General features: G+C 43.5%; 1 protein-coding gene across 1 annotated transcript in view; it reads right to left on the reverse strand.

Moving 5' to 3' along the window:
• Positions 1–748: 748 nt before the first annotated feature.
• NWD2 (NACHT and WD repeat domain containing 2) overlaps positions 749–14,121 on the reverse strand; it is a 209,428-nt gene continuing 196,055 nt past the window's right edge. Inside the window, exons 6-7 of the mRNA XM_029235880.1 lie at positions 10,874–11,463; positions 749–6,959 (exon numbers count right to left, since the gene is read on the reverse strand). Coding sequence (XP_029091713.1) covers positions 3,027–6,959; positions 10,874–11,463 — 4,523 coding nt within the window. The 3' untranslated portion in view covers positions 749–3,026. The remainder of the gene's footprint in view (positions 6,960–10,873; positions 11,464–14,121) is intronic.

The following is a 14,121-nucleotide window of genomic DNA, read 5'->3' on the forward strand; positions in this document are numbered from 1 at the left end:
AAATCATCCTAGGCATAGCATAATGACTTAGACATAGCAAGCACAGTGTTTGTTGCGTTCTTGACCCTAGGAAGGAAGATATTTAATTAAACAACAAACTCCATATATATGAAATGCTTTTATGCAAATAATAATGATCCACTCCTCTACATTTTCTCTGAGAACCAAACTTCATGTACTACACATAGAACTTGTTTCCTGTTTTCCTATTAAGACTGAAGTCCTAGAAGGTATAAACTATTTATTAATCTTTGTATTCCTGGCAAATCGTATGCCGAAGTAAATATTTGTTGGATGAATACTGCAACTATGCAGTTACGGTTATACCTGAAAATCCTGGGAGTTTGCAAAGACCTCCAGCGATCTTCAGAGCCTAGCCTGGCCTCTAATCTTCAAATTAGAAAATATCTTCTAGGTCATTAGCAGTAAGTTCCTGCTGGATACTAAATGCTTTATTTTTATGTGCTTTGAGAAGTTAACAAAAAAAAAATGGATGGTGTATTGAAATCTTGTTCAGCGATTCCCTCTGGACCTCTGTTTTTAGGTTTCTTCATCTGTACATTTGGAATATTAACAGTACCTACCTCACCTGGCTGTTGTGAAGATTACATGGCTTAGCACATGCAAAGCTCGTGTACAGTAAGCACTCAGTAAGCATGAACAATTATTATTATTATTGCTATTATTACTGAAGACCTCTAACTACATCTGCCAAAGTTGGGGGAGAAAAACAAACACCACACAAGTCTAAGTAGTTTATCTTTTATTCATACAAACAATACATACACAAGACTGTATATTTTTTGAAGACTGCAATAATTTTCTAGTGTAACAACTCTGTAATAAAATTTAACTAAATGTAACATTTATGAAAATATAGATCTCTGATTGGGTAGTTCTTCCCAACAATACAAAGTTTACATAAAAACATTCAATATGAGCTACCAGTTGCAAACAAGTTAGGAAAAATCATTCAAGTCACTTGTTAAACTCTGTTGGCTGTTACATAGAACATTCACACACTACATTTAATCCACCTAGACATTTATTTCTTAGAAATGTGTAGCATGGAGGTCCAACTGATAATGACAGGAATAAGAATGTGTTGCCTCCGAAGAGCTAAAAAAAAAGCATTGACTCAGTTAACTCCACGTGGTCTGTATGTGGGCTGAGCCTTCTCTGGGCTACCACCTCCCTGGCTGGTAGCTAGACCAGGAGGAGTATACTGAAAAAAAAGTCTTTCACTAGGGAGTGGGTGTTTATATTGGAATCACATCTCTGTATGCTTACCTGTCAAGCCGCTTTCCAAATTGACATACAGTTGGCTTGGATTCCTGGTGGGTTAAATCACTTTGTTTCTTGCATTAGCATTAACAATTAAGATGTCACTTTCTTTTTTCTCACATTTCTCCCTTACATCCCTATGAGAGCAATAGCAGGAGGTATCACTACCCTTATTCTGCAGTTTACAAAAACAATACATTTGGGCGGTTAAAAGATCTGTCTACGAATACTGGATGAGTTCATGGCAGAGCTGGACTGAAAGCAAGTCAGTTCCTTGTTCATTATTCTGCCTTCTCAAGTCACCACTGCCCCTTTCAAACCAAACCAAACCACCACTACTGACGCCCTTTGGAAAGGCATCCAAGGACATGCCATGAGGAAGATAGGGAAGGAAGAAAATCACTTTCCCCTTTTGAGATGTAATATTTTCTTTTAAATAGGAGGAGTAGTTTTTAAAAACATCGAATACCAATTTCACAGCTTCTGCTTTGAAACGGAGAAGACTATAAAAGGCTCTAGAGAGTCCTCAGGCAGAAAGGGTGACAGATAAAGAAGGATACATACAGCGTGTAGAAGTAAGAAAGTGAGTACAAACAGGGACAGTAAAGAGCCTTTGGACACCCTTAAGATTTACAGAATATTTTAGCACGAAGACAGGCATATTCAGTTTGTCCCAGAGTATTTGGTCAGCTATCTGCGTTTTACACAGGAAAGAGGAGGAATGAGAGTAAGGCAGATGTCATCAGTATTCCATAGATGGCATGTCGAGAAAGCTTTCCTTCTATTAAGATTTACTGCAGGGATTTAGGAAATAATTTATGCTTCGGTGCAACTGACTTCCATAGCACAGCCTTTTGTTAGTACAATGATAGAAATGAACAGGTGTTTTGACCAAATTTGTAATGCCCTTTCTGTAACTCTTTTTTACACCCAGCACAAATAGACATTTCAAAATGACATGAAAAGATTGTGGTTTCTTAGTAAATGTGTTCTTTGCAGCCCAGAAAATAGTTTAAAAATCATGTGTTCCATTATACAGAAACCCTTGCATGCAGTTGTCACAACTGTATTTTAATGAAGACCGACTCTGTGTGTTCAGTAGCCCTATGATAGCGGTAGGTAGGTAGCTCTTGCCCCAGTCAGTCTGTGGCCTCACACTTCACATCCTTTCTCCTGGGAAACTGGGAGTACATCTGGGCATTTTTGTTACATCATTCTGCACCTTTAGACCTTCCATCTGCAGACTGGATTGACACAGTTGTCAGGATCATAAAATGTAAGGAGAGATTAAGGCTGTGTTTAGTTATCCACACAATCACTTGAAGTCCAACAGCAATTTGTGTTTACAAATTTCAACCAGTTGCTGTAGAACTAACTTCAGTCCAAAAGGTCTCTATGTAGCTCTAGCCTCTCTCATCTGGACAATGGGATGAGTTAAGCTGCTTCTTCCCGTCCAGTTAATTTAAAAACTACCCTCTAACTTCCAGTTTATATAGCCATGTAAATACGATTTGTAGAAATTCTCTGTTAAGACTTCGTTCCTGGATACACTTTGTCAAGAAGACCAACCTCACAACCAATTTCACGTTTCTGTACATTTCATGAGCATGGCAATAATTAGCATTGGGACTCCAGCATCTTTCCTGTCCTTTAAGAATGAGTGTTTATCATCTGGGATACAGAAGATACTTTTTTTTTCTTTTACATATTATGTATTTCTGCTGAGCAGGAAAATCATTTTGTCAGTTGTCAGGAGCATAGCTGTGGCCCCTGGATTCCAGGGCAGAGCACACCCGGTCATAGCAAGAGTTGTGTTTCTTGGAGGGCGTCGCCTCGTTGGGCTCCATGGAGTCACTCACTGTGATGGGACTGTCTCTTGCAAAGACCTCAGTGGACTCTCTCCATAAGCAATCCACAGACATTTTAAAACAGTAACTATTACACTTTGGCCTGGATGTCTGTGTCGCATTATTGAAAATTTGTCTGCTATTTGAAGTGGCTATTTTAATTTTCAGTGCAGCATCTACGCGGTCCACCACCGTGTATATCCCTATACTGCCGTCGTCAAAACCCACAATGATGTTCAGGTGCCGCTGGGAGAGGGCAAGAAAAGTTGGAGTTTTGTAAAGGGAGCAAGCACCGATATTTTTGCCATCGGCCAGTCTCATGACAATCAAACTGGATATCGCACCATTTTCATCCTCTTCCTCCCCGTTTCGGAAACAAATGTATACCAGGTAGCGACCGTCTCGAGACAACCTGTGCCTCCAGATGACCCCAGAGGCGTGAACCACCCGTAATTTACCGCTGTGTAAATCCAGCACGTTGATATTTTCATCTCCCCTGGAAATAATGCCTAGCTTTCCATTGGGGGAAATTTCAAAATCCTCTAGATTTTTCAGGAAGTTGTTTGGAAGTTGCACACGGCGACAGATCACTTCATCTGTCAGACTCCAGATATTCACCGTCTCAGCTGACGTGATAAACACAATGATGTCCGGACAATCGGGGATCAATTTAAAATTCACAATGGTGGTGCCGTCTTCGCAGCAGACCTTCTTGGTGATGCTTCCTGTCCAAAGACTGACTGCCAGCACCTTGCTTTTGGTCATGCCCACCACGAAGGTATTTGCAGAGGTTATGAAGGCATTCTGCAGAGTGGTCAGGATGTTGCATACCCTGTGGCCCGTGGCCAGTCTCCAAACCCTGGAGGCATTTTCCTCACAGAGAGAGACCACGAACTGGTCATTGTGTGTAATCAACAGCTGAGATATTCTCTGCCCATTAATTCGGAAGAGGTTTTCACCGCTGCTGGTATGCCAGACGTATTGGCTGCTCTTGTCATCCGATGTCACCATGACGTCTCCAGAGGATGTCAACACACAGTGTTCAACTATTCCTTCATGCTTAAATACTGCTTCAAGGAACCCACTGCTGAAGTTCCACTTGTGAACACAATCAGAGCCATCGAGGGAGTAAATGATTTCCCCCCTAGCGGGTAACACCAGACTTTGGATGGGTTTTCCAGTCTTATCTATGTTGGACATAGCTGTGATTATATCTATGTCCCAGATAGAAAGAACACCACTGGTGGATAAAGATAGAAGCATGTTGTGATGACTGGATCTCACCAACTTGACTATGGTACCTGAGATTTCCTGTAAGCTCGCCATACACTGTCCCGTGTCCCGCCTCCAGAAAAACACGGCCGAGGTGTTTTCCATGGTCGCAATGATGCAGTCTCCATTCTTGGACAGCACAGCCGATATAAAGCGTTCGTTGTGCTTCGCTCTGAACTTTTCAGCCACCTTCCACATACCGGTATCTAAGAGCTCGATGCTGAGGGCTTTACAGATCAGAACTGCACTTTGGTCCTCTGAAAGCTCAATGCTGACCACTTCACTATCTTCTCGTCGGCAGTCAAAGTCATCGGTCAGCTGGGGGTTGGAGATGTCCTCAGTGTTCCAAACAGAAAGGCTTCCCTCACTGTCTACCATTACCATTTCCTGAGCCGTGTCCAAGATAAGAAGGAACTTCACAAACCCACCTGAAAATTCAGACGTCACCGTACATAACTTTTCTCCACTCCCTAAATGGAAGATGGTAGTGGTGTTCAGGTACTGTCCACAGAAGGCATACACGCCGTCCAGAGAGCACTGGACACAGGTCACTTCGTACCAGCAGTGGAACTGGTAAAGGGGCCATCCGTAGAGCAGATCGATGACAGTGACGTCTTTGCTGGCTTCGAGCCAGGCCAGAGCATGTTTGACGGACAGTGTAAATCCATTGATGTAGGTGGAGCCGCTTCCATGCTTGGTCCCTTTGATTTCCACTTCAGACAGGAGGCAAGAATTTACATTGTCGTAAACCAGCAAGGTGTTATTTGTCGTTGCCACCACGAGATACTTTTCGTCACTGGTGAGTTTCATGCCCAGGATGACAGACTGGGCTGTCGTGATCTGCCTGAGTAGTTGACGCGTTTCCACATCCCACGTGCTGATGGAACCGTTTTCTAAAGCTGTGAGCACCGTACTGGGGTTACAGGTGGGCAGAATCTCGGTGACGTGCAGGTGACTAGATGACAAGGGAAGACGCTCCGGGCTATAGGTCACATCCATGGATGAGTGTAATGGCACGATGGAGCAGTATTTGGGCCCATCTTTGTCACATTCTAAAAGAAGGTGTCTAAGTTTGGGCAGGGAACTCACGACGGGCAGCAGTCTTTGCTGAAGCTCTGCAGAGAGGGAGCCGGGGAACGCGACGACCTTGGTTTTGATGCTGCGGAGGGTGCTCGCCAGGAACTTCAGCTCCTTCTCCTGTGAGCAGTTGTAAGCCAGCTCGATGTCCAAGAGCACCTTGTCAAACTGGCCAATTTTGATCATGGTGTAAAGCCAGCTGAAGTTCATGATGATGCCATAGAGCAGGTCATCGGTTTTCCCACACCTCGTCAGGTGGTGCAGGAGCTCACACATTTTCCTATGGTTGACGAAAAAGATGTCAGGCTCCAGTGGGTTGCACTGAAAGACCCAGGGCTGGTCCGGGGCCTGCCTGTCAAAGGAAGCCTGCTCTGTGAAATGCTTTTCCTCCTCAAGCAGGCTTCTGCTCTCCAAGTCAAGACAGCCATTCAGGTAGGGGTCTTCAAGGCAGAAAGCTTTCCTTCTGCCCCCTGACCAGACCCCCAGGAAATAGTCTGCCAGGATGGTATGCATTTCATGCAGGTCACTGTTATCCTGCAGGTATAGCTTCTGGGCTATGAGCTGCAGGTGTCTGTTGGCCCAGACCAGGAGGGTGATGTTCTTCACGTGTCTCTCGATTAAGTATCCACTGAGCCCCTCCTTGAGCCTCGCGATGTACAGATAAGGTACCCTCAGGGGATTGCTGGGCCTGACGCTCTCGTTGAGCTCATTCATCACACTGTTGTCAAGGGCCAGCACATCTTCCAGCTCCATTTCACTCAAACCCATTTTGGCCATGGTGATGTAACCTAGAGCCCGGGAGACGAGTTTCTGCCCACACTTCCTCTCCAGGGAGCAGAAGAGCTGCTCTATGCTTTCATGCACGGTGACACAGAGGGAGGATTCATCGACGTCTCTGTGAGATCGCCAGTTTCTCACCTCCCTAAAGGTCAGGTTCACAAACATGGGCAATGTGCACTTGGAGAAGGCGTTGTTCACGTAAATCTGCTGGCCCGACGTGACCTTCCTTTTGACCCGCAGCAGCTGGTGTTTGAGCACCTGGCTGCACATCTTCCTGTCCCGGGGAATCAGCTCGATGTAGTTGTCTTCTTCATGGATAAGGCACCTTAGTTTCTGTAGGATCCCATGTTTGTTGGGCAGTGTGGAGAGGACAATCCGGACGAATCGGGGAAGGTGGACCGGGAGCCACCAGAGCTTCCTGGCCTCGTGGCTCTCTGAGAGCTGCTCCAGGGCATCGAATATGACCACAAGGGGTCTCTGCAACGAAGACTCATTCAAGAGGTTTATAAATAAGTCGCGGAGGTCGTGGATCTTCTTAGGGTAGCTCTGAACCAGGCACCGGTAGTTCACGGCCAACTGTTCACAGACACTTAGAAGGAGAGTCCTAAGATCAGTACTCATGTCTGTGGTTCCTAGAAACCTCACGACTATGACTGGGTCAGATTCTGGTCCTGTGTCTTCATGTAGCCAGCCATAAGCCTAGAACATAAAGGTGGTGTTTAGAATGGAGACATAAATTCACATGGTCACATGCAGCAACACTTCCCCTCTGCAGAGATCAGCCTTCTGGTAACCCTGACCAGGCAGAAAGTACCTTAGAACCAGGAAGTGGAAAAACCTGAGATGGTCAGAGAGCTGTCAGAAAGCTCATGCACTAAAGTCTGTAGGTGAGACCCTCAGGCTCCCTCTACTAAAGGTATTAAAATGGTGATCACAGTGTTCGTCAATCACAAGGCAGAGTTTAGCTTGTATTCTAAAAGTTACAAAGCATTTCACAAACTGTAAACCTGAATATCTAGTATGCTTAGTTTCTCATCGCTGAATTTTCATTTCTTGGCATGGTTGTTGGCACATGGTCGGTGCTTGGTGAATATTTGTTTAATGAATAGATTAAGTAATGACCTACACATTATACTGGGTCAAATATTTTCCTTAATTGAGATCACATAAGGCTATATATGTGGCTGACCACATTTCCAGTTAATTAGAATGCAGTAAAAATACTCAGCACTAAAATGATACTGAATATAATCTTGTATGATTCAGAGACACTTCTATTGTGATGCTCTAGGGTCATCATTATGATTATTTTTTATCATTACCATAAAAATCTATATAATGCTGGTTAAACGAGTTTTGCTGAATTTGTGCTTTATAACAGACAGTTTACTATATAACACAGGCAGTCATCAGGCCTCGTATTGTCTCTCTGTAGGGCACATGGGATTACAGTATCATGTAACAGAAGAGGAAACCAAGGCCAAAAATAGCTTGCTTGGAGTTAAATGATTACCAAGAGATGAAAATGGAGTAGAAGTCATATCTGATTTTCGTTCTAGTGTTCTCTCTCTGCCACTCTCCCTTTTTAAATTGTATAGTTAAAGAGATAAAGTATATGAGGGGGGTGCTAGGTTTAATATTTTTCTGCCTGGAAAGGTAAAGACAAAAAGGGATATGATCAAAGTATAAAACACTCCAAAGTATATTTTTAGGGAGAAAATACTTTTCAGTAATCCTTGGAATTCACTGAGGATACTTCTTAGAAAAGGACATCTCATTTACTACATTAAGAAGTAAGTTTATGAAACTTGGTTCCCCAATTGGTAGTTCAGGTTAACTTATGAGTAAGTTTAGAAAAGATTCATGGATGTCAGTTTCAGAATGAACTGTTAAGGAAAATAAGCAACTCATTGTCGGTGTTTGGTCCAAACCTTTGAAGCTAATTTGGAGGAAGGTAACGTTGCCATTTTACAGCTGTCGTTCGGTGGCAAATCAGAAACAGAAGACAGTTTGTTTGTCCCTATGTGGATGGCTTATGATGATTATATGCATCGTCCTCCCTCCTCCCAATCACGTGTTGTGGGATGTGTGATGTCTGTAAAGAATGGCCCTCTGATCATGAGCTCACGTGCAAGGAGAAGTCGATTGCACAGGACGTAACCTGGAGATAAACACGGGATGCCTGTCTGCATCCTTACAAGGAACATGAGCTCACGAGAGCACAGGTTGTTGTTGGTGGGGGTGGCAGGGGGTGGGGGGAGCAGATGTTCCCCAGGAGGGAGGAGAAGCAGGCAGAGTCCAGGCAGGGGACCTAGAAATAGGCAAGCCTCCTCAGGGGAGCTGGTGGTTGGACAACAGATCCACAACAGCGAGAGCTCAGAAACCTGACTAACTGTCACCATACTGGCCACAGGAACTGCATATGTATACAGGCATATCAGCACACATCATGTAACTCCCACGCTAGACACACAGGGTCGCATCACACGCGCATTGTCCCTCCAACCACTTTTACGCTCCCCTGCTCCGCAAGGAAAAAGCCCCAGAGTGAGGGTGAAATGGATACACCAATGTTTTCTCATTTGATTTCAGCTCCCCTTGTAGTGTTACTATCTTGCTTCCTTGGAATAATTCTAAAGTTTGAAGATGCATGTACAAAGTAGTGTTCAAAGACAGACAGTCACACACATGCACATGCACACGTTTATTTTGATGCAAAATGTCCCTTAAGTGTAAGCCTGCCATTTCATTGGGTGTTCAATTAGAGAAGGAAAGCGTATCCTAACACAAGAAGAAAAACCAGCAGCTGGGCTTGGCAGATTGAGAGATTGTAAATGGGCCTTCCTAAGGACTTTTCAAGTATTGGGACTGGCCAAAAAGTTCGTTCAGGTTTTTCCATAAGTGTTACAGAAAAGCCCGAATGAACTTTTTGGCCAACCCAATAAGCTTGATACACCCGATTGTCTCCTGTGACCTTACTTTGGAACGTAATCCCCCCATAAGGTGCAACACAATTGTTCCAGTTCTTGTCCTCAAGATGATCTACCTGAAATTGTGTAGCACGTGATAAATCATGAGAATGTTCACAAAGTTAAAGAAAGATCTGTTCGTAAGAGACTGACCATGGGAAGAACAATACAAAGATTCTGAAGTAACACCAGGATAATATAAACCATCAGACTTTGATAGCAAGTGTAACAGGAGGTTAAAACTGGTACTAGTGTCAGCCAGTTTAGACAATAGATACCGCATTCAGATAGAAGCTCCAGCCCATCTTGCAAGACTTGAAAGGGAGTTTTGAAAATTAGTTTTGCTACCTTTGATGGACTACCCACCTCCAGCCTGAAAAAGAGATCCAAGAGGCCAAGAAAAAAGTGGGAGATGAGGATGCTGTGGGTTGTATCTCTCACCGCCCCACTCCCAAAGGGGAGGGCTGAGAGATGCCCACCCCTCACTTCTAGCCTAGGGAAAGGGGCTGCAATGGACCACTTTCAGGACACCCCCTAGGGCTTGGGAGACATGGCCATCTGTATCTGATCACATCTGAGGAATATGGAGGTTGAGTGAGTGAGGCTGGCTAGCTGCTCTGATGGAGGAGTGATAAGAGAGCTGCCGTATTGGAGCTGGAGTTTCTCAGGGCAAAACAATACCTGAGTGTTTCCCATGTATCATATGTGGGCCACTGGCAAGCGTGAGCTGACGAGGGTTTCTGTTGGTTCTGTTTTCCCAGGTCTAAGGGGGTTTGCTGGGTTGTGGAGAGGTTCTTGGAAGAAAGATACTAGAAATGTGTGTTGCTGGATACCTAGGAGCTATGGAGGTGACCAGCTAGATAGAAAAGCAATGCAGTTCCCTGTGTCACCCTAGGGAACTGTAGGTGAGAGATGCTCAGTGAGGACAAGGTGGGGGATGGGGGAGGGAAAGGACCTTCGGGAAACCATGAAAAGACCTCAGAAGAAACGGAAGTGTTAAACACCTGCCAGGACCAGAGTGCCAAACCCAGGTCAGAACAGTACTGGTCATATAAGAATGTTCCGGCCACCTTACCTTTCCTACATCCCCTAAACCACAACCCTACAGGGGTCAGAAGTGCAGCTGGGGTTAGGGACAGAGGGGAAGAAGTGCTGTGTGCTGAAAGAAAAGAGAAGATGGCCATGTCCCTATTTCCCACTGGAGGTGCCTTGTGTATGGTCGACCTCGGCTCAGGCAGGGAGATGTAGACTGAAGTTTTAATTATCATCTTTGACTGGACATAGTAATTGCTGAACTGACATGGAGTTAACATCCAGAAGCGATTGGAGTGCTTGTCTTTGCTGAGAGTTATGAGAAGAGTTGTGAGATCTGCCCTAGTTTCTACCTAGGTGAGAACTAGCCCCATAACATGAGTTTGAACAGTAAGAGACAAAACAAAGCTATTCTAGAATTGGACCCCGTGAGTCTTATTCTTTCAGTATAACTGTTATACCAGCAAAAGAGAAACACTGAAGTATCCATTCCTAAAGGACCGATTATAATTTGGATAGTAAACACAGAAAATGGAAGTGAATTTGATCAGTTGATCTTGTCCCCAAAGTAAAATTATTTACAAATATACATGTAAAGGAATAGGCTTTTACCTTCTTTGCTACTTCAGCTAGCAGAAGGGTCTTCCCAGTGCATGGCCCACCGTATATAATAAGAGGGTTGATGTGCCCAGTTTTGCTTGGAAGAATGTATTTATGCACGATGTTTAGAGATTCACATTTGTACTCGTAGAAGGAGGCATACGTTTTACATAGTGATGAATGCTGAAGGATTTCGTCGTAGAGTGTATCCGTTTCTGTGTCAAAATTCTGTTGTACCGTGGCCTGAATTATGTCAATCATGTCCTCATAAAATTGTTTACCGAGTCCTTCTATGTAATGGTTTTCTATTTCTTGGGAATAGCCTAGTTTCATGTCACAATGAGTAACAGATGTGTACACTCTCAGATTAGATGATGCAACAATGGTAGGAATAAATTCATCCCGGAGTTTTATCAGCTTCTCTTGGGCTTCTGGGTCCCGAATAATCCTTGGTTCTGCTCCAGTTATATCCATGTATTTTCCCATCTCTGGGATTTTCACGAAACGCTCAATGTTAGCAATTTTCCTAATATAGCAAACACATTTCTTCAGGAATGCTGGAGTTTGCTTCCCTAGAGCGAAGTCAAACTCATCCTCTATAGCTGAAAGAAAATACAGCAAGGAGTTTATTGTCTAGAACAAAGATGCAACACACCCACGCTCCGAGCACATAACTCTCAAGTCACTAGTGGTAGTTTATTTTCCTTATAGTGTGTAGCAGAGTCGTCTCTAGAATAATTTCTCAATTCCTTAATTTCCTACTTGTCTTTTCCTAAACAGCCTGGAGCCCAGAACAATGGGTTCTAAATAAAATGATTTAATGTCCTCCGCAACCTTAGGGAACATAAGCTTAAGAAAGAAAGCATACCAAGCTTATGGTTGCCTCTTAAGTTCCTGTTTGGCTTCCCTCCCAGACTTCAGGAGTTCTAAGAGTGGAGAGCAGGCACGGACTGGGGCCAGGAGAGAATGAGGAAGAGGCCAAGTGATGTATCTAGTCTATTTCTTCCTTCTCAGTCTCTCCTTACAACGTGGTTTCACCATTTTGTTTGAGATGCATTGTACCCCAGACAGATACGTGGAAATAAAAACGGGTTCAAAATATAATTATGTGCTGATTTTATTTATCCATTATCCATGTCACTGTTAAATACCATTATATCCATCAGATCAGGTACAGAAAAATGACTTAGTATGTAGCTTTATTTCTTGTGAGAGAAACCATGTTAGGGCTTACAATACATATGTTTACATAAAAGTAAATAAGCATTCTAAATCATTTGAGTCCCCATAAGAACATTTAAAATTGGATCAGTAGTAATAAAAATATCATTTACGCATGGTTTTAGGGAAGTCAAATAAAAAATAAATAAAATAATTAAACCAATGGAAATGAATTTTAAGGCAAGCAGGCTTTTAAAACGGGCTGCCCTCCCTTCCTCCCCTGCCTTTCTGCTTTTATTCATCCGGTTGGTCTTAATCGAGCATCTACTATGTTCCAGGTACGCTGCTAGTTTCTTAGGATACAATGGTAAGAGAAAATTGAGAATGTTAAAAAAAAAAACAACCCTTATGAAGCTTACAGTCCAGTGGAGGATGGCAGACATGAATCACAGAGTCCCAAAAATAAGTGTATTATGATTATTTTTAGGCCCGTGAAGGTGAATAACATGGTGCCATGAGAGCAAACCCACCTGGAGGTCTAACTCACTTGGAGAAGTCAGGGGAGGCTCCCTTAAGGGGATGACTACTGGGCTGGGATCTGGGATCTGGTGGAAGCATGGGGGGAGGGGTGGGTCTGGTCGTAACTGAGAACATCTCAATGTGCTGGCCACAACGCCGACATCAAGCAAAACCTAGAACATAGATGTATTCTCTAGAGTAACTATTAAGGAAGGTGGGAATTTTATTTTAAAATGGTGCCTTTTAGCAGAACTTCTGTGATACTGTTTTTTTCCAGTAATGATAGCAATTGATAAAAATTTGTGACTTAAGTAAAAAAGACATGTGTATAGCCACCACTGTTGAATGAGCTGTGCCATTCACATCAGTACGTTTTTTTTTTTTTTGCGGTACGCGGGCCTCTCGCTGTTGTGGCCCCTCCCGTTGCGGAGCACAGGCTCCGCAGCCATGGCTCACGGGCCTAGCCGCTCCGCGGCATGTGGGATCTTCCCAGACAGGGGCACGAGCCCGTGTCCCCTACCATCGGCAGGCGGACTCTCAATCACTGCGCCACCAGGGAAGCCCTCACATCAGTATGTTTTACAAAGGGTTTTATTCAGGCAAGTTGGTTCAGGAGGCCAGTTAAAGGAGCTTTTATAACATATGTCTACTTTTCTTTTTATAGAAGATTAAGAACTTGTTATAACGTAGACAGGGGAAAATGTAAGAAATCTGGACATTATGAGCTCCCGCAGAAAGCAGCCTTTGGCCCATCTCTTTTCCAGCCATCTGGGTACAATGCTAGGGGCACACTAGGTTAGCCAGTGCTGTATACCTAGTAACATGAAGAGAAAGGAGGTGATCCACCTGCAGTATCTATATGTAATGGATAATAATTAGAGATATGCACTGTCACCTCTGACTCCCAGAAAACAGACCAACTGTAACCTGACTTTGTACCACCTCTATGGCAACAGAGTGCCAATCAGGCGTGTTGATCATAAATGCAACATGAAAAGAGATACAGACACATCAAGCTGGTAGAGCCCATCCAAGCTTGGCTCAGGGGGGTAAAAAGAGGCTGTATGCAAGAATGTCTGGTTGATAAATATCCCTGAATAAATGAGTCATGTGAGACAAAATCAACTCTGTAGAGTTATTTTTAGAAGCAAAGTGCATCCTCAACATTTTGCGGGACTTTTATTAATAATTCCTGATATTTATTTGTCAATGAATATTATAAGCTTCTCCCTTACTAGAATAATGTATTTGTTTTCTGTCTTTGCGTTTTCCTTAATATCCTAAAGTTTAACCATCACAGAACCTGATGAAGGTAACACTAGGGGGAGATTCCCAGCCCTGGCAGCTATCATTCATGAGACATTCAGCTCTCTACTATTCCCAAGACCACTCAGTTGTGGCATTCACAGTAGGGCACTGTTTTGGAGTCTAATTTATTTCTCTTCCTTTCCTGTTATTTAAAAAGGTAAAACTGGAAGTGTTGTGAAAAAATACATTCAAATATAAATAGTACACATTTCCAGGTTCTATCTGGTATGCTTAAAAATATTAAAGTACTATTGTAGCATAAACCCTGACGC

The sequence above is a fragment of the Monodon monoceros genome, unplaced genomic scaffold (genome assembly GCF_005190385.1).
Source record: "Monodon monoceros isolate NGI ecotype Baffin Bay Population unplaced genomic scaffold, NGI_Narwhal_1 Super_Scaffold_20, whole genome shotgun sequence".
Taxonomy (NCBI): Eukaryota; Metazoa; Chordata; class Mammalia; order Artiodactyla; family Monodontidae; genus Monodon; species Monodon monoceros.